Below are 24,624 nucleotides of genomic sequence, written 5' to 3' on the forward strand. Positions count from 1 at the left end.
AACACTAGGATTTTTGGCTTCAAATCTTCATTTTCAAGGTTGAAAGGTATCAATTTCCAACTTTTGGAAATTTTGAATTTATGGCTATATTTTCAGATTTATTCTCTAATTTCTTCAAATTATTTTTCTTGGAAAGATTAGGTTTTTGGTTGATCTTCATGCCTCCAAGCTCATCCAAGTAACGAAATTTAAATTGGAATAGTTGGCCAAATGGGTTTGTGAATTAGACTAGAAACTTAGGTTAAATGTTAGGTTAGAGGGTAGATTGCCTATTGTAAATTCATTAGAATTATTAGATTTAATTTACAACTTAATTGAGGTTGTTATGGTTTATTGATAAATATAAGTTTTAATGGTATTTCGGGACTACTTGGATTAGGACCTTGTTGGTGCTAGTTTTGTCAGGTGAGTGAACTGCATTTCAAAATCATTTTAGGAATGTGACTATTTTGTACAAAGCATTTGAATGATTTTATACAACTTTGTCTTAAAACAAGTGCCTTGGGAACAAGCTTTTGCTAAATGGTTTTATGTTGTGATATGTGGTTGTTATTGATTCATGCACCATTTCATTATGATGATATATATATATATATATATATATATATATATATATATATATATATGTTGTGCACGATAGTTGATATTGTGTATGATGACTATAACCGTGTGTGTGCACGATGTGGGGGGATGCACATGCCGGTGATGATGGTGGTGTGGGAGATGGATGATGATAGTGCCCGTGTGCACGATGTGGGGGGATGTACACGATGGCACTGATTGTGCACGATGTGGAAGGATGCACATGATGGCGTCGGCTATGTGCACGATGTGGGGGGATGTACATGAGCTGGGTGTGATTATACTGATATTGGTGTTATCTATGCATTTATATATATACATCTATGTTTATGAAATCAAAGTTCATGAGTATGGTATATGGTTTTGCGTATGTGAATCTTGCATGTTGAACTTTGAAAGTTGCTAAGTATTGTTAAATTGGTGTTCATTGCAACAAGGAATTTGGCTGTAGCGAAATGGATTCTCACTACCACTAGAAACTCTCGATGGTGGTGCAGTGCTGTCAATTTGACAGCGATTTTGACCACCCTTCGAACAGAACTGGGTAAAGTGGACACTAAAGTCGTAGCCCTGCCTCTTAGCTTTCTAATGACCTAACAAGCATGTCAATTGGACCCATGTAGTGGAAGATATGCTTGAAAAACTGAATTGTATGCAAACCGAGAATGCCTTTTGCTGCAGCGAGAAACGTGCTGTCATGTTGCTACCTTGCTCGGGTTCTGATATAATTTCCTTCACTCCCTTATCTTCATGATTGAGCATGGGTCTTTGCAATACTAAGAGTCCACTAATCAATGTCCAAAACAAGGGGGTTTAAGAAAGAAATTAAACCAAATTGCATTATTTTCAAAACAAGTGCATCATGATTTCCAAATTTTTCCTATTGATTGCTTGTTCCCTTCTTATGCTCACTCACTGAGTTTTATACTCACGTTTTTAAAATTCATGTTTTCAAATTTGGAGGCAATTGGAAGCTAGTTTGAGTCGCACACATATGCTCGTCTTCTTGGTAGGTACTATGGCATCTCGATAGCTGCACCTTCACTATGGTCACTCCGCTGGAAGTCTAGAGTCCTTTTCGTTGAACATATGCACCTTGATGTAAATTGTTAAAATATATATATATATCTTAAGCAATAGACGTTTATGTTGATTAATGTTGCCACTACCAGATGGCACGAATGACATTATTTTGAATCATAAATGTGAATATATGGTTTTGATGGAAAAGTATTGAAATACTTGTTGATAAGAATTATGAAATACGGTTGTAAGAACGAGTGATGAAATCCATGAATGGAGTCACATAAATAGGCTTGCATGAGCTTAGTGGGCTATGCCCATTAGCCCCATGTGCCTGTCATGGCCCGAAAATTTGGGTTGTGACAGCTACTTTACAATGTAATGTGATTACAAGTAATATGATTGCAAGTAATGTGATTGTAGAGAAGATAACATTGCAGTGTTTGGTATATAAATAATGTAATGATTAAAATGCAGAGAAGATAACATTACAGTGTTTGTTTTACAAGTACTTTACAGGGTATGTAATGTTAATTTCCAAAACTACCCATATATATTAAAATACAAGTTTAACATGTATTTTTTATTGTTAATTTTTATAAAATGTCATTTTTTAAATATATTTTTAATTAAATATATTTTATTTTTCATTTCTTATTACAAGTATATATTTTATTTTTATTTTTAATATAATTTCTTATATTGTATTTTTTATTTTAAATTTTTTCTTTAGAAGATAATATTTTATTTTTATTTCTTAATACGTTTTATATGTATACATTAATGTGATAGCTTCCTCTCTTGTAACCAATAGCAAATTGGCAACAAAATACCCATAATAAAAAAACAAAACCAATGGACGGCCAACAAAACTCACAAGACCCAAGGCCCTTTCTCTTCCCTTTCTTTCCTGCTGCCGACGTTGCCGCTGCTCCTGTCGCTACCTCTACTATTGCTACTGCTACTACTACTATTGCAGCTACTACTAGCGGCCCTCAATGGCTTTGCAACCCTAGCTTCACCAGTGACCTTTTCCTCATTAACGACGTCGTTTCCTCCCTTCCCTGCGCCCTGAACGTAGAGGAAAAAGATGAAGATGATGGTGAAGAAGGAAAGCAACAACAACAGTAGAAGAATTACCATTCTTATGAGCTACTTGAGGAAGAAGATGAGGATGAGGAAGTTTTGATTCTGATGGAGAAAAGTACGACGAGAGACAAAAGAATAAGAAAATTAAGAAATAAAAATAGAAGAAGGAGGAGCGACTTTAGTAAAATGGAAAAGAAGCAGCAGACCCTAAACCCCAAAAACGATGATAAACTTTGTTTGCTTATGATTGTGAGTAATTTTTTTAAAAGATGATGGGTAAAAATGTCTTTAAAGATATTACAGAGTGTAATGTAATGTGATTGTATTAGTTTTGAACTGCAATCACATTACATTCATTGGTTGCAATGAGATTGCATTGCAATCTTACATTACAGTGATCTGTTATAAAATAAATACTGTAATATAATTTAATTAGACACATTACAAGAAATATGACTTTACATCTCTCATATCAAACGTACCCAAAATGCAAAGTGAGTTGAAGGCAATCGGAAATGCCAAGAAAGATATGGTCAGGGATGGACAAATTAGGGTCCACGTGAAGGGATCACCCCTTCTCCTTATATACTTGTCCTACTCTACTCCAATTTTGGCGCCGCATATAGTAAGCGCGTGGACTGCTTCACTTGTCCCCAAAATGATTTAATCTCACCAGTGATTTGGGAGGTCTAGGCTACAAACATTACTTGCTACCAAATCTCTTTGCTTACAATAGTGCCAAATTATGTGCAAAAAGAGCTAAATAGGAACAACAAATGTTAAGAGGAAGAGGGAGTAATAGTAAAGGAATAAAAAAGGTGTGGAGACAGCCATAAGCCATCTAGAACCCATGAGCCAAAAAGCGAATCCAAGAAGAAAGAGAGAAGAAAAGGGGAGGTTAAGAGGCTCTTTTAAAGTTTGCACAAAGCTTAAAAAGTCTCTCCCAAACAAGTACTTGGAGACACACCCACCCTCCAACCAAAATGCTTTTTCTACTGAACTTTGTACCACCATTAGTCCATTGAAGATAGAGCCACAATACCAGCTTACCAAGATTTATCAAATCCGAACACAACTCAAAACAAAGGGGAAAAAACAAAGGCAAAATAAAAAAGCAAAACCCTGTGCTTTGGGGACTGCAAGTGCAAGCTTGCTCGCAACTCTCAAAGCTGTATAGTGAAAAAAAATTCCTCTAAATTCTGCTTATTACCCACTTACCCCAGAACCCCAAAAACACATGCTCTCCTATTTCCTTTGCCTTCCTCATCATCACTTCCACCAAGGCTATCTCCACCTTTTCCCTCTTCTTCTCCTCCTCCTTATTCACTTCTCAATCATCCTTCAACTTCTCTTTCTTCTCTCTTCTTCCTTGAATTCGGAGGTTTTCTTGATCTGTGCAATTCAGGTAGCTTCCAAAGATGATCACGTTGACGGACTTCTATCATGTCATGACCGCAATGGTGCCACTTTACGTGGCCATGATTTTAGCTTATGGCTCGGTGAAATGGTGGAAGATCTTCTCTCCTGATCAGTGCTCAGGCATCAACCGCTTTGTCGCTCTCTTTGCCGTTCCCCTCCTCTCTTTCCACTTTATCTCCTCTAACGACCCCTATTCTATGAATTTTCGCTTCATAGCTGCTGATACTCTCCAAAAAATCATAGTTCTCGTAGTACTAGCAGTTTGGACCAAGGTGAGCAAAAGGGGTTGCTTAGAATGGACCATCACCTTATTTTCTCTCTCTACCCTTCCAAACACGTTGGTCATGGGCATCCCTTTACTTAAAGGAATGTACGGAGAGTTTTCAGGAAGCTTGATGGTGCAAATAGTCGTCCTCCAATGCATTATTTGGTACACTTTGATGCTTTTTATGTTTGAGTATAGAGGTGCCAAAATGCTCATCTCGGAGCAATTTCCAGACACTGCTGGCTCCATTGTTTCAATCCATGTCGATTCAGATATCATGTCGCTTGACGGTAGGCAACCTCTAGAAACTGAGGCTGAGATCAAAGAAGATGGTAAGCTCCATGTCACTGTGAGAAAATCTAATGCCTCAAGATCAGATATTTTCTCAAGAAGGTCCCAAGGTTTATCTTCAACAACACCACGGCCTTCAAATCTGACCAATGCTGAGATATACTCTTTGCAATCATCAAGAAACCCAACGCCAAGAGGCTCAAGCTTTAATCACACTGATTTCTACTCGATGATGGCTGGGGGACGCAATTCAAATTTTGGTGCTGCAGATGTTTACGGGTTGTCTGCCTCGCGTGGACCAACTCCGAGGCCATCCAACTATGAGGAGGATGGTGCAGCCACCGGTAAGCCAAGGTTCCATTACCACGCGCCAGGTGGTGCAGCCCATTATCCGGCTCCTAATCCGGGTATGTTCTCGCCGACTGGGTCTAAAGGTGTCGGTGCTAATGCTAATGCTAATGCAAAGAAGCCCAATGGTCAGGCTCAGCTAAAGTCTGAAGATGGTGGTAGGGATCTTCATATGTTTGTTTGGAGTTCGAGTGCTTCTCCTGTATCCGACGTCTTTGCTGGCCATGAATATGGAGCTAGTGACCAGAAAGAAGTTAGATTGGCTGTTTCCCCTGGGAAAGGTAGCTTCCGATTACATGACTTGAGTGTCGTCTTTCTTCTTGAGATTTTAGTTTCCAGCAAACATTTTCAAAGACAGATTATGAAGAGACTAATTGCACAAGCTTTTCAATGTTGTTTATGTAAAATTTTTGTTTGGTTCAGATAAACTAAAATTTACACTACATGTTTTTTATAATGGTCTTGTTCATGCTACTGTTAAATTTTGCTTCTTTGTTTTGTTCCAGTGGAAGGACATAGAGAGAATCATGAGGCGTATATGGAGAGAGATGACTTCAGCTTTGGGAACAGAGGATTGGACAGAGAAATGAACAACCACGAAGGTGACAAAGTGGGGGATGGCAAGCCCAAAACTATGCCTCCAACAAGTGTCATGACAAGGCTTATTCTGATCATGGTTTGGAGAAAGCTTATCAGAAATCCCAACACTTATTCAAGCTTAATAGGACTCACTTGGTCTCTAGTCTCATTCAGGTACAATAACAACCCGCCTGTCTCTTTCTGCTCAGACTAAATCCATGAAGAATCTTTATGTATTTTTATATATTTATATATATAATTGCTTTCTATATAATCTGTTTTGGTATCTGGGTTCAGGGTTCTCATTATTTCTGATAGCTTGTTGCTTGGTTTCTTGTAGGTGGAATGTACAAATGCCTGCCATCATAGCAAAGTCCATTTCCATTCTGTCAGATGCAGGCCTTGGCATGGCCATGTTCAGTCTTGGTCAGTAAAAATGACTCCTTTTTCCTTACTTACAATCTCTCAAAAGAAATTCTCCCTCGCCTTTTTCTTTATTAGTAATAAATCTTTCCGATTCTCTCGCACTTTATCATTATTAAATGTTGTAATAAAGCAAGCAAACTGGCTAAGCAAAGTAAGCGAAACAGTGTGGTCATGATAATGTGTTGGGGTTTTCTTTATCTTTCACTCTGTACATATCTTCCACTTTTTGCCCAGTTTGTCTTGGGTTTGATATAATGTGGGGTGATTTGTAATGGTGGAAGTGATGATGAAAGGGCTTTCAGAAAGTGCAAAACCCAACAAAAAAGAAAGAAAAAGAAAAAAAAAAGCAGAAATGTCTTTCTGACAAGTGACAATGGGGATGTGGGTGGTGGTAATGGGCATGCTTTGATGTGATGACAGGTCTGTTCATGGCTTTGCAACCAAGGATCATAGCATGTGGGAATTCCGTTGCAGCTTTTGCTATGGCTGTGAGATTCCTTACAGGTCCAGCTGTCATGGCAGCCGCTTCCATCGCTGTTGGCCTTAGGGGAGTTCTTTTACACGTTGCCATTGTACAGGTCACTTACCATCCTCCTCTCTCTCTCTCTCTCTCTCTCTCTCTCTCTCTGTATGTTGCCTCTCTACTGTTAATTTTTTCCTTTTGTTTTTCTTTTTCCTCTCTCTCTTCTGCCTCCTCCTGACATATAGCCAATCCAACTTAACTACATAAGCTGCAAAACTCTCTTCTACTTTTTTTTTTTATCATATAAAAATCTTACTATCTCCAGATAAGATTTTTTATTATTTCTTTGTCAGTTCAATTTATGTTTTTCCTAGTTAAACGTAGCATCCACAGTAGGCGTGTAGTGCAAATACATTGAATCTGTGTGGACTTGGTACGAGCAGGCCTGGATATAGCAAAATCCCAAGTGAATAAAACACTGCATAAATATTACTAGTACCTGATAACTTTTTCTGTTTCTTAATTAATGCCTTAACAAGAATTTTATATATTGATATATATGTCAGAAATTGAAATGGACATAGTAATGCCAAGAGAAAGAAAACAATTAATTAATCCAAGCATAAGCAAATGAGTTGTTTAGGGGTTACTAATGAAGAACAAAACATCCATACAAATTCTAACATGTCTTTTTGGCGTTGCATGTTACGGATTTCCAAACAAAAAACAGGCAGCTCTTCCACAAGGGATTGTCCCCTTTGTCTTCGCTAAGGAATACAACGTACACCCTGATATTCTCAGCACAGCGTAAGGATATATATCTTTTTCTCTTTATTTTTTTTTGAATTTTTAAAAATATCCTATTCTTTTTGTTTATTCTCTCATGATATCCCTCATCACTGGTTGAGTTGCAGTGTTATCTTTGGGATGCTCATTGCATTGCCCATAACGCTTGTCTACTACATTTTATTGGGGGTCTGAAGGTTGGCTAACGTATCAGGAGACTGTGGCATCAATGCAAAAGCCCTCTGGGGTCAAAAGATGCAAAGCAGAACCCCTCATTCCAAATTCAAAGGACAAAAGAAATCGAGGAGCGGTGCTGATGAATGATTAATCTTCCTTATGAAATGTCTTTCTTTTTTTTTTTTTTTGTAGCAAAATTTGTAAAATCTTATTTGTAGTCAAATTATATAAAAAAATGTTTTTCCAGTTAATTATAAGTTTGAGTTGTCATTCTATTCCAAGAATTTATGCTTCCCGATTAAAGCCACAAAAGTAAAAGAAGAAAGATAAAAGGAAGAAGCCGTGGATGTGATAATGGCCTTAACATTTTTTACATTAATGGTTCCATTCGAATTGCTATTGAGGTTTCATTCTTTCTTTCCTTTGCCTCCTCATTTGATTGGTGATATCAGAACCTGGAATCTTATCACATATTGGAATTGGACTGCATACGATGAAATTTCATGCTTCCTTTTCTTTCATATGATTCCGACGCTTAATTTCTCCAATCAAAAGCAGTGTGGTATAAGCAAAGAGTTGAGAATTAAGGAAGAAACATGCCCACTAAGATTTGATGTCTACTGAACATGCTTTCGAGTATTGGATTTGCTTTGGTAGTAATAGCTAACTCTTTAATTCTCTTCTTTTTTGTCCTTTCTCCCATTTATTCTCAACCTTACTCTACCATTAGTCAATTATTTACCTATTTTCAATCTTACTCTATCGCTTATTTATTCTTTTCTACTTATTGCGATACTGAATACTTCAGTAACTGCTTCAATCTTTTTCTCCAGTCACCTTCAACACATCTTTTTAATTATGTGCACACTCTCTTCCTACCAAAAGAACCCTTTTACATTTTACATCAAGTTATATTGACGAGTCAATTGGACTTAACTCAAGTGGTAAGGGTAAGGCAGAGATTGTAATTTGGAGCCATAATTCTCGTTCTCCTATAAAAAATACAATATTCTTTCAATTTATTCTAATCTCAAATGAAGATTTTGGCTTTTAAATAATAACGGTCTTGGTTAAAAAAAAAAAATTTAACATCGTGGCAGATCCTATCTAATTTAATAAAGAATGAAAAGTTTTATAGGCTTAATTTTTCATTTGGGTTTTTCTTTAACTAATGAGAAATTAGCATTCCATTAATTTTTGAAGTTATAATGTTTTAAAATAAAAGTTATAATAAAATTATCCTACATTTATTTATAACATTAATGAATCTTCTAATACAAAAGCTACCTAGTTTTATTAGTGTCTAATATTAAAATTGGGTAGTTTTATCTTGCATTCGTTGTACATAATAGTGATATTATATAACTTGGAGTGTACCCAGCTTACTTTTAGGCTTGAGAAGTGGGAAGTTGGCAATAAAATTCTGATTTTAACATAGGAAACGTGGGAGTTTTGATAATTAAAAGTAAAATTGGGATGATGATGTTAAATTTTAGGATGATGCATGGTAGTAGAGAGTGGTGTAATATAAGATAGTGCAAGAAGGGTCCCTCCAATACAAGATGGGGTTTGATATGATGTCGACCCCTTTCGAATATTGGGAGACAATGGTCACATCCAAAGTTTCTTCTCCTTTTTCTCTCTCTTTCCTTCATCTCAGCTTATTCTTTTTAGTTACACACATTACATATTGCCTTTTCCCTTGACACCTTTCTCTTTCACTCCTGCTATGTCTTTCGTGCTTTCTGTAACATCCTTTTTTCAAATATTTATAGACATCTCCATTCTCATGCTTATTACAATAAAACAATATTAATAATAATAAAACAAAAGGCAGGCGGGGGGCTGTATCTGATCAGAAGAGTATCCTCAATTCTTTTTGTTTTTGGCCTTATTAAACTAAAATATATCCCTGAAACTGAAATCCACATTAGAAGAAATAACAAGGTATTGCTCTGGCGCAATAGACACATGAAAACATTCAGGGCGAGGGGTAGGGTGGCTTTCAGAAGCATGGAAGGGGTGGTTTGGGGAGGAAAATCACCCTGTTAATTACTCTTTTTTTATTCTAGAGCAATGCTATTTGATCTAACGCTTTTTGTTTTTACCATTTGTCCCACTTAACATGGTAAAAATTCATTAGATAAGAAAAATAGCAAAAGAAGCTATAGTGATTGGCTCAATAAGAAAAATAGAAAAAGAAGGATAAGAGCGATGTTGCTTAGAGAATTAAATTAGTTAACCCACTAATAAAGGCTGATGGGACAATATCAACCTTTTACACTGTAAAATTATGACAGCTATATATAATCTAGGGTGTATCCTAGTATAGAAATCTTGGTTTCCTGCATTCACACAAAAATCCAAATAAAAATGCTAAATTCAAAAAGAAGAAGAAAAAGGAACAAATCAGGAGGTAATTAAGGCATGACAAAGCTAAGTTTAGTTAATCCTAATTATTCCTTCCTGTTTCTATGCTAACATTTTTCCCATCTTAACATTCATTAAGGCTTTGCTTGGTAGGAACAATGAAAAATATGTTAATCCAGCTACCATGTGAAGGAAATAATTAATCAAGCTCAAATGCTTCTGCAAGAAACAGGGTTTGTCCCAAAATTGACTTGCAATGTACTGCAGAATCTTTAGCAAGATATTGGTACATGTCAACCAATAGAAGAGAAGAGAAGAGAATATCAATCAAGACACAACTTCCATGACCCAAAGAGAATATACTCCAGGTTTAAGCTGGCTTTGAGCACATTTTTGAATATGAATGGAAGAGAGTGACTAATTGGCTGCCAAAATAGTATGGGACACCACAACAAGATGTCACCTTACATTATGCAATTTGTCAGGTACATTATTGTGCCACTGATTTTTTGCAGAAATGCAGAAATGCATGAAAATGAATAATCCGGCATATTCAATGGAGCAGGTCAAGCCTCCTCTCCATTGCTGTTGCAGAAACTAGACTTAATGTGTAGAAATAAATTAAAACTGTGATCATTGAGTCAATGAAATTCTGCAACATTTTCTTTGGCTTGCATCCGTATCAGCATCCATATAGAAGAAAACTCCAGCCGACATCCAGTATTATTTCTTTTCCTAGTTTCAAATTTAACGGCTCCAACCTTTTCTACAGTTAGATTCAAAACTTTCTCACCAAGCATTATTTTCCTGAAGACAAGGTAAGTACACAAATATAATGATATTAATCAAGGATTTTCGTCACAACAGTAGTATGTTAAGATGAAAATTAGCTGCATTAATCAGTTCTTATATCTCAATTTACCCTAATTATTGTAAGGTAGCTAGCATTCTCCTAAAGATCCTGTAAATCTCTACATTATTCTCCAAAGTGGAACGGATTTTAAGTCTAAATCTTGTCTTGTCCCCCTAAGCACAAGGACACTAATTATAAATTGAAAAAGCTGGTCTCTTATGCTTCTAAGAGATAATACCATGCATACACTTTAGGAAACAAAGGTAGTAGTGGTACAAATTGTAATTATGTTATTTCTATTTAAAAAAACTGTTATAGTATTATTTTTTTATTTTATTAAAAAATTATATATCTGTCAATATACTGTTGAATCTAAAATTTTAAACATCAGGTAAGATTATATTTCTGCAATTTATTTACTCTCTAACAATATTACTATTCATTAATGAATTTTTAAGGTTACACATTGTATTTGCTCCTTGTATAATTTTCTTTTTAATAATATGATTAGGGCTATCCCCAAGCTTTGCTTAGACATAATTTTGTCCTTGTACAATCTCAAGGACACACTACCCCATATTTGCCTAGTGCATTTGGAATTTTTACTCTTAGAGTGCTCTTTGCAAGAATTGAGCCCTGATTTACAAGGAAAAATGGCTCCTTAACTCCTTATGTGAAAATAATGAAATAATTTCAAAAAGACGTTCAAGATCTAACATAATTAATAGAATAAAGAAAGAATCAAGCACATTCATAAGTATACAGGAAATTTATGTGATTTGATGCTTTGATAACTTACATCCACGGATACAATGACAAAGAAAGTTTAACCAAGAAAAAATCAAGATATTACAAGATTAGTCTCAAACTCAAAACTTTGGCCCCACTTACGTCCAAATCTCTTCTTCTAGATTTACGCGTTCACTAAAACCTCTCTTGACTTAATGATATTCTTTAACCTGATATGACCTTTCTATAGGGTCTAGTACAAAAGTCATATTCTAGTCTAATTAGGATTGAGTATCTTGATCTAACAAGAATTTAGCACTATCTCAACAAAATATCGTAGTCTAACTAAAATTAAAGTATTCTAATATAATAAGAATTTATAACTATCTCAACAAATCTCCACCTTTGGCTTGAGTTCACCAAGCTTTACCTTATGAATCAATCTTTGTCGTCATCTCCAATGCCCGAAAGGACCTTAAGCACTATGAACACCAATCAAGTCCAAGAAGTGCTAGAATTTTATCTTGAAAACTAACTTAGTTAATATATCCTCTTGATTTTCAACTGTAGCTACTTTATTCACTACATCTCACCTTTATAGACAATCTCTCAAACGAAGTTACACCTGACTTGGATGTTTTGGGTTCTTTCATGAAACACCCAAAATTTAGTCAAATGTATGACTCTTTGACTATTGTAAAACACAATTCTTTATGCTTGTCCAAAACCAAGATCACTAACCAAGCCTTGAAGCCATAGAGCCTCTTTCACTACCTTGGTCACAACCATATATTAAGTTTCAATTGTAGACAAAGTAGTTGTTGTATGTAGAAATACTTTCCAATTGATTCAAGACCATGAAAGAGTGAACACTTACCGCATATGAGATTTTATGCTATCTAGGTCACTAGCAAATCTAAATGAGAAGCCAACCACATTGCAACTAATATTTGCACCTCCTTCATATACTAAGCCAATGCCTATAGTGTGCTTTAAATATCAAAGGATCGACTTCAATCCTTCCCAATATATCCTTTACTTGGTATGTCCATGAATCTACTAACCACACTGATAACATGTGAGATATTTGGCTTACTGCACACCATGGCATTTTTAATGTTACCCATTGCATTGGCATAAGGAATAAGAGTCATGTACTCTTTCTCATCCTCCATTTATGGTGATAAACTAGTTGAAAGTTTCATGTGTATCCCTAATGGAATAGTCACAAACTTGGCATCTTGCATCCCAAAACGTTCTAGTATCTTTTGAATGCATGACTTTTGTGACAAACATAACCTAGACGCATGCCTATCCCTAATAATCTCCAGACCCAATATTTTCTTTTCCACACCTACTTTTTTCATCTCAAACTCACCATTAAGTTGCTCGTTTAATGCATTAACATCTGACATGTTTTTAGTAGCAATAAACATGCATGTCATCTAAATACAATAACAAATAGATAAATGAATCATTTGGAAGCTTCCTATCACAGACATAACTATGATATATGCTCTTAGTTTACCCATGTGCCTCCATGAACATATCAAACCTTTTATACCATTGCCTAGGAGAATGTTTCAAGCCATATATATATATAATAACCTTTTAATTAAACACATGTAGTTTTCCACACCTCAACCAATAAATCCATCAAGTTGTTTCATGTAGCTTGCTTTAAAACTTACCATTTAAGAACGTTATCTTGACATCAAGTTGTTCCAACTCACGGTCAAAGTAGGCCATTATAACAAGTAACAATAGGATTGAATTATGCTTCATGATGGGAGAGAATACCTTATTGTATATGATTATTTTTGTTTATGTATAGGCTTTTGCTATAAGTTGAGCCTTGAATCTAGCATCTCCAACTACCAAGATCTTTTCCCTTTTCTTGAAGACCTAATTGCATCCCACAATCCTCTAGCCATTGGTTGATTTTATAAACTCCCATGTTTGATTCTTTTGTAGAGACTCAATCTCCTCGTTCATAGCAGCAAGCTATTAAGAAAACTAGGCACATATAGTTGCCTCATGATAAGAGTAAAGCTCATTAGTCTTTAATTCTTCAACCATAGATAAGAAATAGCAATCAAAATTGCCATCAACACAAATAACAAAATCATCATACTTTCGAGGTGTTCTTATATTCCCTATAAGTCTATTTGTAGTAATGCTTCACTATTTTATATAAGATATCAATTCTTATACTGTGAAACCTCGACCTTCATAGATGCAGAACTTGAGGTGAAACTTATGTTTAAAGGTTTAATTTGAGCTAATGATGCTAGTTTTACGTTACTTATAATTATTTTATGTCGTTATAGGAGTAGGATCAAAAATAATTTTAATTGGTGAAGAAAAGTGCATAATGAATAGTAGCCTTATTTGCATATGTTCCGGTTTTTCAAGTATATCTCCCATTACAGAAGTTCAAAGAACATGGTGTTTAAACCATTAGAAAGCTAAGAGGTAGGGCTACAACTTTTATGTTTACCACTTTTCCCAGTTCTAGCGGGAAGGTGGTCAAAATCTTTGTCGAAATTAAAGGACTGTGCTAGAAGAACACAAATTGGTAGAATGTTTGAGCGCCGCGGCGCTCGAAATTGAAAGCTGTGGCCCTCACAGTAAATTCCACAAATAACAAGATTTTGGGGTTTTTGATGCTAGGACTTTTGGGGGCTACTTAAGGGACCTTTTTCAGAGGATTTTGGACTTTTCCCTAGTGTCAAAAGAGTAAAAGATTTCACAAGAACAAGAGGAAGACAAGTGGCATTGCTAAGGGCATTATTGCAATTTTATGAACAATTGGATAAGCTTTAACAATAAATATCTTCATTCTCCAACACCTTCCTCAGATTTCCAGCACTTCATCTTCTTCTTCTTCCTCCCATCCCACATTTCTTCACCTTCCATGGGAGTACTCTTCAAGCTTCCATAACTCTCTAAAGTTAGCCTTCATTTTGATGCTTTTGTGCATTTTTTTTATAGAACCTCTTATGTTCTTTCACTCTTTCACCTTAAAACCCTTGAAATGTCTTAGATCGATACTTTCTCTCACTAACTAGGGTTTTAGAGAGAGAAAGAAAGGCCTTCTATAATAGTTTGGGAATTCTTGAGGAGATATTCAATTGCAAATCTAGCAAGGTGAGCATTGAGATTGAGTTGATCTTTTAGTTGTTGAGAATGATTAATAGTTAGATTTATGAGTGTTTTGTAGTTGAGGTAGTTTATTCATTTTGGTGTGATTATAATAGTGCAAATAAATAGCCACTTGATGGTAGTTGGAAGCTAGTTAGGAATAACTAGTGGAACATGATTTAGGAGATAGCTTTAGAATTATGGTTATGTGATTGAGTTGATTGTGATGCTAATGTGTGATAGGCTCCATCGAAACCCCACATCACCATTTGGGGCATTAGCGGAAGTTGGAGCTGCTTTAAGAATCAATAAAGACAAGTGAGTGAACTTGCATTTCAAAATTATTTTGGGATATGTGAATGTATTTGGACAAATATTTTGAATGATTTATCCAATTCTCTTTCAAAAAAAAAAAAAAAGCCTAGGAACAAGCCCTTATGAAATGTTTTTATGTTGTGAAATGGAAAGTGTGATGAATCCATGTGTTTCGGTATAATGTTGATATATATATGTATAGTACATTGGTAGATAATATTGTGTAATGGATATAACAGTGTGTGTGCATGATGTGGGAGGATGCACATACTGGTAATGACGGTGGTGAGGTAGGCAGATGATGATATTGCCCGTGTGCACGATGTGGGGGGATGTACACGACGGCATTAGATGTGCATGATGTGGGGGGATGCACACGATGACACCAGCTATGTGCACGATGTGGGGGATGTACATGAGCTGGGGAGGCGATGGATGTATATATATACATATATATTTGCATATGTTCACATGTATTAATGCAATAAAGATTTTATGAATAACATGTGTGACTATAATGTATGTGGAATCTTGCTTGCTGAACCTTGAGCATTTTTTTAGTGTTCCAAATTGATTTGCATTGCAGTGAAATGGTTTATTTGGGATGAAAGGAAGTCTTTCTTATTGCTTTCTTTCTCGTTGCAGCGAGAATGAAACTTTCTATTCCACTTATCATTTGGTTGGTTTTTGCCATATTTTCCACTTCTCCAATTTCATGTTGAATACGAATTCTCTATCGTCACATGATTTATCAACCAAGGGTTCAATTGAGGGTTTTAATAAGGACTTAAGCTAAAGTGCATCATTTTCAAATAAGTGCACTATGATTTTAAACTTTTCCTTATTATATTGCTTGTTCCTTTCATATGTTCACTCACTGGATTTATACTCATCGTTTTTAACTTCATGTTTTTAGATCAAGAGGCAGCTGGTAACTAGGTTGAGGTGTCTTCGTATATTCGACCCTTGATAGGTGTCTCGACATTCAGTAGCTGTACATTCATCTGAGTCTCTTCGTTGGAAATCGAGTTTTCTTTTTGATATGTATAGACAAACCTGATGTAAATTGTTAAGACATATATTTTAGACAATGTATGTATATTTGGATTGGTATGCCACTAAGAGTCAGAAATGGTTAGCATTATTTTGGTTCGAAATTATAAAATGTGACTTTAGTAACTTTGATGGAATAATGAGCAGGATAATATAGATAGGCTTGATTGGGCTTAATGGACTACGTCCATTGAGTCCATGCGCCAGTCATGGCTTGGAAATCGGGTCGTGACATATACCTCTTGTGATATATTCTAGATTTCACTACCATCTTGTACTATCCTCGAAGCATTAATATGAAGCTCCACCTATTCGCTAACTTGTTGGTTTAACGTGATTGCAATTATAGACTTTGTCACATGAAATAGTGTAGACTCATCAAAGGTAACATCCTAGCTCAAAATGAACTTGAGGAACTTTAGATCAGTAAACCACAACTAATAAACTTTCACCCCATATGCATAATCTAGGAATGTATATTTCTTCTCTCTTGGTTCAAGCTTACCATTAATCATATGAACATAAGCAAAAGAATCAAATACTCTAAATATAAAGTAGTTAACGAGTTTACCTGATTAAACTTTCTGGAGAGTCATCAACTCAATTACAATTGGTGGAGATCGGTTTCCCAAGTAACAAGTCATGTTGGTAACTTCTATTCAGAACACTTTAGGCAGGTCAACATTAAAGAGTATGCATTTGATTTTTCCTAGAAGTATTCTATTCTACAACATTGTTTTGTTGTGGTGTCGAAAGACAATGCGTTATCTAACAATTTCATCATTTTTGCGTAGTAGATTGAACTGCCCTTTGCAATTCCAAACCATTGTTTGTTCAGAGTCACTCGATCATCTTCCCAATCTACTTCTCCATCAATGCCTTCCATTACAAAAAGGTGGTGAACATTTCATTCTTAGTAATTAGAAAATATGTCCTCACCTTTTTTTTTTTGAAAAATCATTAATAAAGGTTAGCATGTATAATGATCCTTCTTTCGTTGCCATCGAAAAAGGACCTTAAAAATATGAATATATGTAATCAACTATATTCTTGGTCCAATTAATTGCATTGTTAAATTCCACTCAATGTTATTTGCCATAGACATAATGCTCACAGAAATCTAGCTTCCCAATCCTTTGATCGCACAACAAACCACTCTGAATTAGTCTTATCATTCCTATCTTACTCATATGACCCAATATAATATGTCATAAATGCATGATATCATCATCTAGATCATTGGATGAGACTAAAAAAGCAGTTCCAATAATCATGCTTCCTATTAAAAATAAAGGCCTTCAAACAGTTTACTTTTCATGACAGTCATGGTGATGCCATTTGTTTTTGATGATAACAAAACATTCCTTATTCATTGATGTCTAACTTCATTACTTAAGTGTGTAGGATAACGTTTAAATTCCCTTAATAAATTTGATGATTAAAGGCAAGTCAAGAAGCTTGCTAACTTAGAAGAAGAGTTAATCAATTAAAGATGCAAAGAATAAAGGACTTAGTGAAAACAAAACATTGTTAACTGATTAATAAGAAGCCTTAATTAGTTAAGGCAAATTTGGACGCTACATAAAAGTGAGACAAAAAACCCTTAACTAGTTAGCACAAAGTTTAATTGATTAAGAGGGTATTGGAAGTGAAACATAGAAGCTAGCTAATCGGTTAAGCAAAGAGGCTAATTGATTAAAGCTCAAGTTTAAAGTACCAAGAAGCGCCAAAATTCAAATTCAAAATGATATTGACCATTAAAGGGTGCCAAACGAAGGAATTCAAATTTGAGGATTTTTTAATCGATTGAAGCATATTTTAATTAGTTAGGGATGAAGGGAGAAAAGATTCAATTAGTTAAGATGAGTATTAATCAATTAAAAAAGGGCTGCCCAAAAATATGTACGAAGATGTCTTAAAACATAATGTTTTTTAATTGGTTAGAGCTTCCTTTAACCGGTTAACATAGTGAAACGAGCTACCAGATAGTGCAAGTCAGAGAAAGCTTAATTTGTTAAAGCATGCCTTTAACCAATTAATAGAACATTGTTTGTCCATTTGAATTTAAGCATTAAAAGCAAAAAATAATGACTAAAACAAGGTAGAACTATTTCTAACGACCAAATTTTGTCTCCAATGGCTATTTTCAAGTATAAAAGGCATTTCCAATGGCCAAGAAAGATTAGAGAAGCTACTAAGAGTGATTTTGAGCTTAGAAGACCAAAAACCTTCTTTTTACATTTATATTCCACTCCTATCTTTGTGAAAGTGTTTATGTTAAAGCTTGTATGTCACGACCCGGAACTCCCATCGAGCTTGTGACAACCGCCGCAACGTCCCTATAGGCACTCATTACCCCGAATGCCGATCGAAACCCCGCAAGGCTTAGCATCAGCTTCCGCATCTCCCCGGTGAGCGACAATTATTAAATCTCACATTTCAAGAAATTATAAGTCATTTCCAAATAAAAATAATAAAATATTACTTTCTGGCTCATAGGGGCATTTTCGTCATTTTTCTTCGAAAATACTGAAACTCGCCAAAAATATGGTATAAAAGCTAAATATATTCATACATACTTTAAATCAAATAACTGAAGAATAAAATTACTTTTACAGTGACACGTGGGCCCCTAACTGACTAAGAAGATGTAGGGCTACGAACCCTTACTTTCTAGGATGCAACTTCGAGATTAATTCTCGTCTTAATCAACTATCAACAAACTATACTGAGCCTGAAAAATGTATAGGAAGAAGGGGTGAGATTTTATAATCCCAGTGAGTAAACAGATACCATCTAAAGTATCTAAAGCCGAGTAAATGGAGACAATAAAATATCCCATCCCAATATGCATTTCATAACTTAGAAATTTATTCCATCCCATGAAAACAATTATAATTCAATTAAAATGATTTTCAAGGCTTATGTTTCTCATAAAATTTGGCTCATGCCAAAACTCATCCTCGGGGATACTTGATCGTCATCAAAGCATCCACTCGAGTCCGCCAAGGTCGTTAAAACAACTTATTCATATAAAACAACTGTCCCTTGGCGTAGGCTGAATCTCACTTTCACGTGGTGGTAAAGTGTGAAGTGGACTCAAACCCCTCCACAAGAGTTACCTTACGCGCCTCTCCCACAGAGGTAAAATAAATTAGCTGGGTTTACCGAGCCCCTCTAATAGGATGGTCCACGAAAACCCGTCACTGCAGTGTAGGTCAGCCCCACCATAATCATAAAATAGTTTAACAGCATAACAAGGCAATTTTTTTTATAATAACTAATTTGCACGGCAAACCACAATTCATGTAATTTCAATGCAATAAACCAGCCAAGCATGCTCACACTATCATAAGCCATTTGAATTAAAAATACAATTCATACTTAACAACCACAGTCTCCATGTACTTTATTTAAAAAAAAATAACATTCATCATTAATTTCAAACAATTTATAAAACCATTTTATAAAAACACATTTATTTATAAAACACGAAATTTATCCTTTTTAAATCCATTTTTCAAAAAATTTATAAAATTTCATAAAAACTACCTTAGATAAATTAAATGATAATAAGTTTACTCACAGTATTAGGAGTAGAAATACTCCTATCCTCCGCCCTCGGGTGCAGTCTCACCCGAAACAATTGACTCACCACCTATCCATAATCCATGACACAAAATTCAATAAATTATGTCAATTTATCATAAATTATTTCAGGCTCTTATCCATGCGTATGCACTAGATAGGGTTTGAAATGTCTGGACAATCGCTTAATTGCAATGCCCGACTTAACTCGCCTATACACGGTGTAAATTCCTAAAATCCCCAATTCAACTCCAATTCCATCCATTTCAATTTCAATTATCCAATTATATCCACAATACCTCAATGACTGTGAATTTGGTCCAATTTATCAGCCCGGACTACAAATTACGCTTTTACCCCTAGTGGGTAAAAATTTCAATTTATTGCACCGAAAATTCCCATTTAATTTCCAACCTCATAATTCATCATTTTTCCACCCAATTCTCTTAAAATAAAGTCAACCTCATCCTCACATACCATTGGCTAGATTCGGCTTAGAGAAATTCATGAAGAAAATAAATATTTTTCTTGTTGTTTTACTCATAAACATGCTAAACTAACACTAAACACTAACATAGCTCAAAATCAAATTTATCTAACAACTTTCTCTCTCTAAACCCATATGACCAGAATTGAAATCATCCTCAAATCACATGATTCAACCATGGACAATGATAGGAAATGCATGGGAAAGGTAAAGCACAAGACAAATTTAAGAAATGTTACCTTTTTTTTCACTTGATTTTTGAATTTCCACCTATTTTCCTTTTAAATTTCTTGGCTAGGGTTTTATTTTCTACTTTCTCTCTCTTGTTTCTTGCTTGGCCGAATGTTGAAGAAGAAGAATGGGTTATGGGCTGATTTTTTTATGCCTTTTTATTAGTTTAATGAAATAATATTATTTTATTCATATTATGAATATTTTATTAATTCATTTTTTTTCTAGCCATCCACTTGTCCTACTTTTTCCACCACTCATTCCCTTTGACTTATCCAAGTCTTAAGTGAAATTTTCAGATTTTTCCAAAGTTTTGGTGGAGCAAATTTTTTCAAAATTACATTTTTGCCCCCGAACTTTTCAAAAATTACATTTTTGTCCCAAAAATTGAAAATTTGCTATAATGCATAATTTTCACTCCTCATACTAATTTCACACTCCAAATAATTAAATTTGATCAAAATCCTTTCAAAAATTAAAATTTTGATTCTGGATGGCAAAATTACCATTTTGCCCCTATACTCTAAAAATACCGAAAACTCATATTTTTCACTGCTAAATCTTCCAATTGTACTTCAATACTCATGTCATACTCAAACATGTCAAATGGGGCTAAGAAAATCTTTTCTAAAAATTCTCATTTTGTCCTCAAATTGCAAAATGACCATTTTTCCCCTAACCGGTCAATTTTTGGGATTAACTCCAAATCGGACCTCGAACTCCGAATTACCATTTTGAGTCATCCCTGGACGGTGACATTCTCAATTTCATCTTTAAGATCTTGATTTTATCTTGTTCGATGTTTAATCGACTTCACTGTACTTCTAGGGGCAATATCGTCTTTTATCAATTTTTCGGGCTTTCTCAATATACAAACATTCTATCGAGTATGTGAATGACACCATAATTACTTTATAGAACAGGGTTTGGCATTGTACAACTTAGATCATTTAGGTAATCATTTATACCTCATCTTATCTTCTATTTATTGTTTACATAGAGTGTACAAGACACTTTAAGGGGTAGTCTAAGTTAAGGTAAGTTTAAGACTTATTGTAAAAAGGTTGAAGCTTGGGTTAGAAACTCACCTTGTAAAAACTTGGTGGAAGTTGTTAATTCCACTAATTTTACTGAAATTGAGTTGAAAATCATTGATTGGGAAGATCAAGGTAGTGGATGTAGGTCAGGTGGATCGAATCACCATAAATATTGTGTTTTGTCAACTTCTCTTAACCTTTCTTTACTTGGTGTACACTAACCTTCACAAGTTTCAACCATCCATCTTAAATCTTCCAAATGGATTTTAAATTTCAAAAGCAACCCTTAAATATATTTTTAAGGTGCTATTCACCCCATTCTAGTGCTCATTTTGCAAGAAGCTTAACATCTTTATAGGAGATCAAATGGCTTTGCAAAAGTCTTGTGTTGTTGAGGGACAATCCATAAATAGGCCTTCTCTATTTGATGGATTAAACTATCCATATTGGAGCACTAGGATATCCATTTACATTAGAGCTATTGATTATGAGATATGGGATGTGATCACCCAAGGTCCTTACACTCTCATTAGCGCAAATCTAGTCACAGGTGATAAAATGCCTAAATCTAAGGAAGAGTGAACTGAGGTTGAAATGAGAAAAGTTTAAATAAATTTCAAAGCCATCAATACTCTTCATTGTGCCTTAATCCTTATTGAATTTAACAAAATTTCTAGCTATACCACAACCAAGAAAATTTTGGAAAAGCTTAGGATCATCCATGAGGGGACCTCTCAAGTTAAGGAGTCTAAAATTACCTTTCTCACCCACAATGATTAAATGTTTAAAATAGAATCTAGTGAAGACATAACTTCAATGTATGACCAATTCACCAACATTGTCAATAAGCTCCATCAATTAGGAAAAGTCATACCTGAACATGAGCTAGTAAAAAGACTCTTTAGAAGTCTACCAAAGAGTTGAAAGCCAAAGGTGATGGCAATTCGAGAAACTAAATATCTTAATGTCATCACCTTAGATGAGATATATGGCTCTCTCCCCACATATGAGCAAGAGATGAAAGAAGAAGATGAAAAGGAAAGGAAAGGAAAGAAATTAAGGAAGAAATAAAAGTAAGAGCCAACCTTTGTTTGGTGGCCAAAGATGAAAAACCTAAGGTAATTTCTAATTTATTTCAAATTTCATATGATGAATTCAAGATGAGTATGATTGTTTATATGCTAAATTTGAGAAATTAGCTCTAAAGTATAAGGTTTTGAAAAAGAAAGCTTTTGGCTTTAAATAATGAAATAGAAAAGATTAAATGTGATTTCAAATCTGCCTTTGATCAAAGATATAAAGATTAAATTAAGTTGGAGCATTCCAAAATAGATTTTGAATCTTTGTAGTTGGAACTAGAAAGTAAAAATGAGGCCTTGCAAAAGGCATTGGATGAGAATGTTGCTTTCAAAGTTTCAATGGAAGAGAATTAAAAATTGAAATTGAAAAAAGAAGAGAAACCAAAGAAAATGCTGTTTTTAGAAAGAAATATGATGCATCTTCATTCCATTATTATGCTTGTGGTAAGAGAGGTCATCTCTCTTATGATTGTTATTATGAGGTTAATAACCTCTTTAAATCCAAGATGCTTTAGGTGCCTAAAGGTTCTTATGTGTTTACTAACCCCCAATGACCCATCAAAGTATGGGTACCTTTGAAAAATAAATACAAACTTGTTTTGTGGGTTAAACAAGAGCAAAAGGAACAATGTTTGAAAGCTTAACCAAAGGAGAAACAGCCTTGGTACTTGGATAGTGGTTGCTCAAGGCACATGACTAGAAATGAAAATTTGTTTGTAAAGCTTAATAGAAAGAAAAATGGTAGTTTCTCTTTTGGTTACAATTCCAAAGGTATCAGCAAAGGAATTGGAACCATTGGCAGCATTTTTCAAACTATAATCAAGCATGTTTTATTTATTGAAAATCTAAAGCATAACTTGTTAAGCATTAGTCAACTTTGTGATAGAGGATTTAGAATTTGCTTTGATTTTCATGTATGCCATGTGATTAACTTTGACACTAACAAAGTTGAATTCAATGGCATAAGATTTGAAAATCTTTAAGTGATTTTCTTGATGAAATTAATATTCAAAATGAGTCTTATCTTGTGGCCAATGATGTGTGTGAAAGTTGGTTGTGGCAAAGAAGACTAGGACATGCTAGCATGAACACCTTTTCAAAGATTTTAAGAAAAGATTTGGTTATTGAAGTGTCAAAGATTTCTTTTTAAAATGATAAAGTTTGTGATGCATGTCAATTTGGAAAACAAGTAAAAAGTTCTTTTAACTAAAAAAAAGTGATTTCAACTTCTAGACCATTTAAACTATTACACATTGACTTGTTTGGACCTACTGATGTTGTTAGCATGAGGGCAAGTCATATGGTTTTGTTATTATTGATTGTTACTCTAAGTATACCTGGTTGTATTTCTTTGCTCACAAAGATGATGCATTGCATGCTTTTGTTAAACATTGTAAGAAAGTGCAAAATGAGAAAGAGGTTTCCATTGTTAGTGTTTAAAGTGACCATGGTGGTGAATTTGAAAATTTTGAATTTGAAATATTTTGTAATAAAAATTGTTTTGATCACAATTTTTCAACCTTTAGAACTCCACAACAAAATGGAGTTATAAAAAAATAAAACATTGAAAGAAATGGCAAGAACAATGCTTTGAGAAAACAATTTGCCAAAATACTTTTGGATTGAAGTTGTAAACGCAACCTTCTTCATTTTAAATAGAGTTTCTATTGGGCTTATGATTTCAAAAACCCCTTATGAGCTTTACAAAGGAAAAAACAAACATTTCACATTTAAGGAGTTTTGGATGCAAATTCTTTATTTTAAATAATGGAAAACACACCTTGGGAAAGTTTGATGCTAAAGTGATGAAGCTATTTTTTTTAGGTTATGCAATAAATTCTAAAGCTTATAGATTGTTTAACAAAGAACATTAGTTACAGAAGAATCTATTCATGTTGTTTTTTATGAGACTAATGTTGCATCAAGAAAGGTAGTGTATAATGATGATACAGATGATATTAAGGAGAAAATAGAAAAAATGAACATAGAGAACAAAGACGATTATGAAGACAACTCCAAGAAAAGAAATGAAGAAAAGCCATCATTAGAGGACTAGCAAAGAATTGAAGAACAACACAATGATTTTTCTAGAAGTTAGAAATTTGTAAGAAATCATCCTCAAGAGAAAATAATTGGAAATCCTTTGAAAGGTGTCAAAATCAGAAGAGAACTAAGGGAAGCTTGTGAGTTTGTGGCCTACATATCACAAGTGGAACCCTAAGAATTTTGAGGATGTTGAAAAGGAAGAAAGTTGGATGATGGCCATGCAAGAAGAACTTGGCCAATTTGA

At 34.6% G+C, this 24,624-nt stretch overlaps 1 protein-coding gene across 1 annotated transcript; it reads left to right on the plus strand.

Moving 5' to 3' along the window:
- The first annotated feature begins 3,629 nt into the window (after window positions 1-3,629).
- Window positions 3,630-7,553, plus strand: PIN1 (Auxin efflux carrier family protein). Its single transcript, XM_007036784.3, has 6 exons — window positions 3,630-5,298; window positions 5,524-5,770; window positions 5,937-6,022; window positions 6,443-6,600; window positions 7,216-7,292; window positions 7,400-7,553. The coding sequence occupies exons 1-6, from the start codon at window positions 4,113-4,115 to the stop codon at window positions 7,464-7,466; spliced, it is 1,821 nt and encodes a 606-aa protein (XP_007036846.3). The 5' UTR covers window positions 3,630-4,112; the 3' UTR covers window positions 7,467-7,553.
- The last annotated feature ends 17,071 nt before the right edge of the window (window positions 7,554-24,624 follow it).

The sequence above is a fragment of the Theobroma cacao genome, chromosome 3 (assembly GCF_053813885.1).
Source record: "Theobroma cacao isolate CCN51 chromosome 3, ASM5381388v1, whole genome shotgun sequence".
Taxonomy (NCBI): domain Eukaryota; kingdom Viridiplantae; phylum Streptophyta; class Magnoliopsida; order Malvales; family Malvaceae; genus Theobroma; species Theobroma cacao.

Bases quoted from the DNA above. Each gene is read 5' to 3' on its own strand.
- PIN1 (XM_007036784.3), top strand. From the start codon at position 4,113: ATGATCACGTTGACGGACTTCTATCATGTCATGACCGCAATGGTGCCA. The intron at 5,299-5,523 runs GTAGCTTCCGAT...GTTTTGTTCCAG, and splicing joins GGCTGTTTCCCCTGGGAAAG to TGGAAGGACATAGAGAGAAT. The intron at 6,601-7,215 runs GTCACTTACCAT...AACAAAAAACAG, and splicing joins TACACGTTGCCATTGTACAG to GCAGCTCTTCCACAAGGGAT.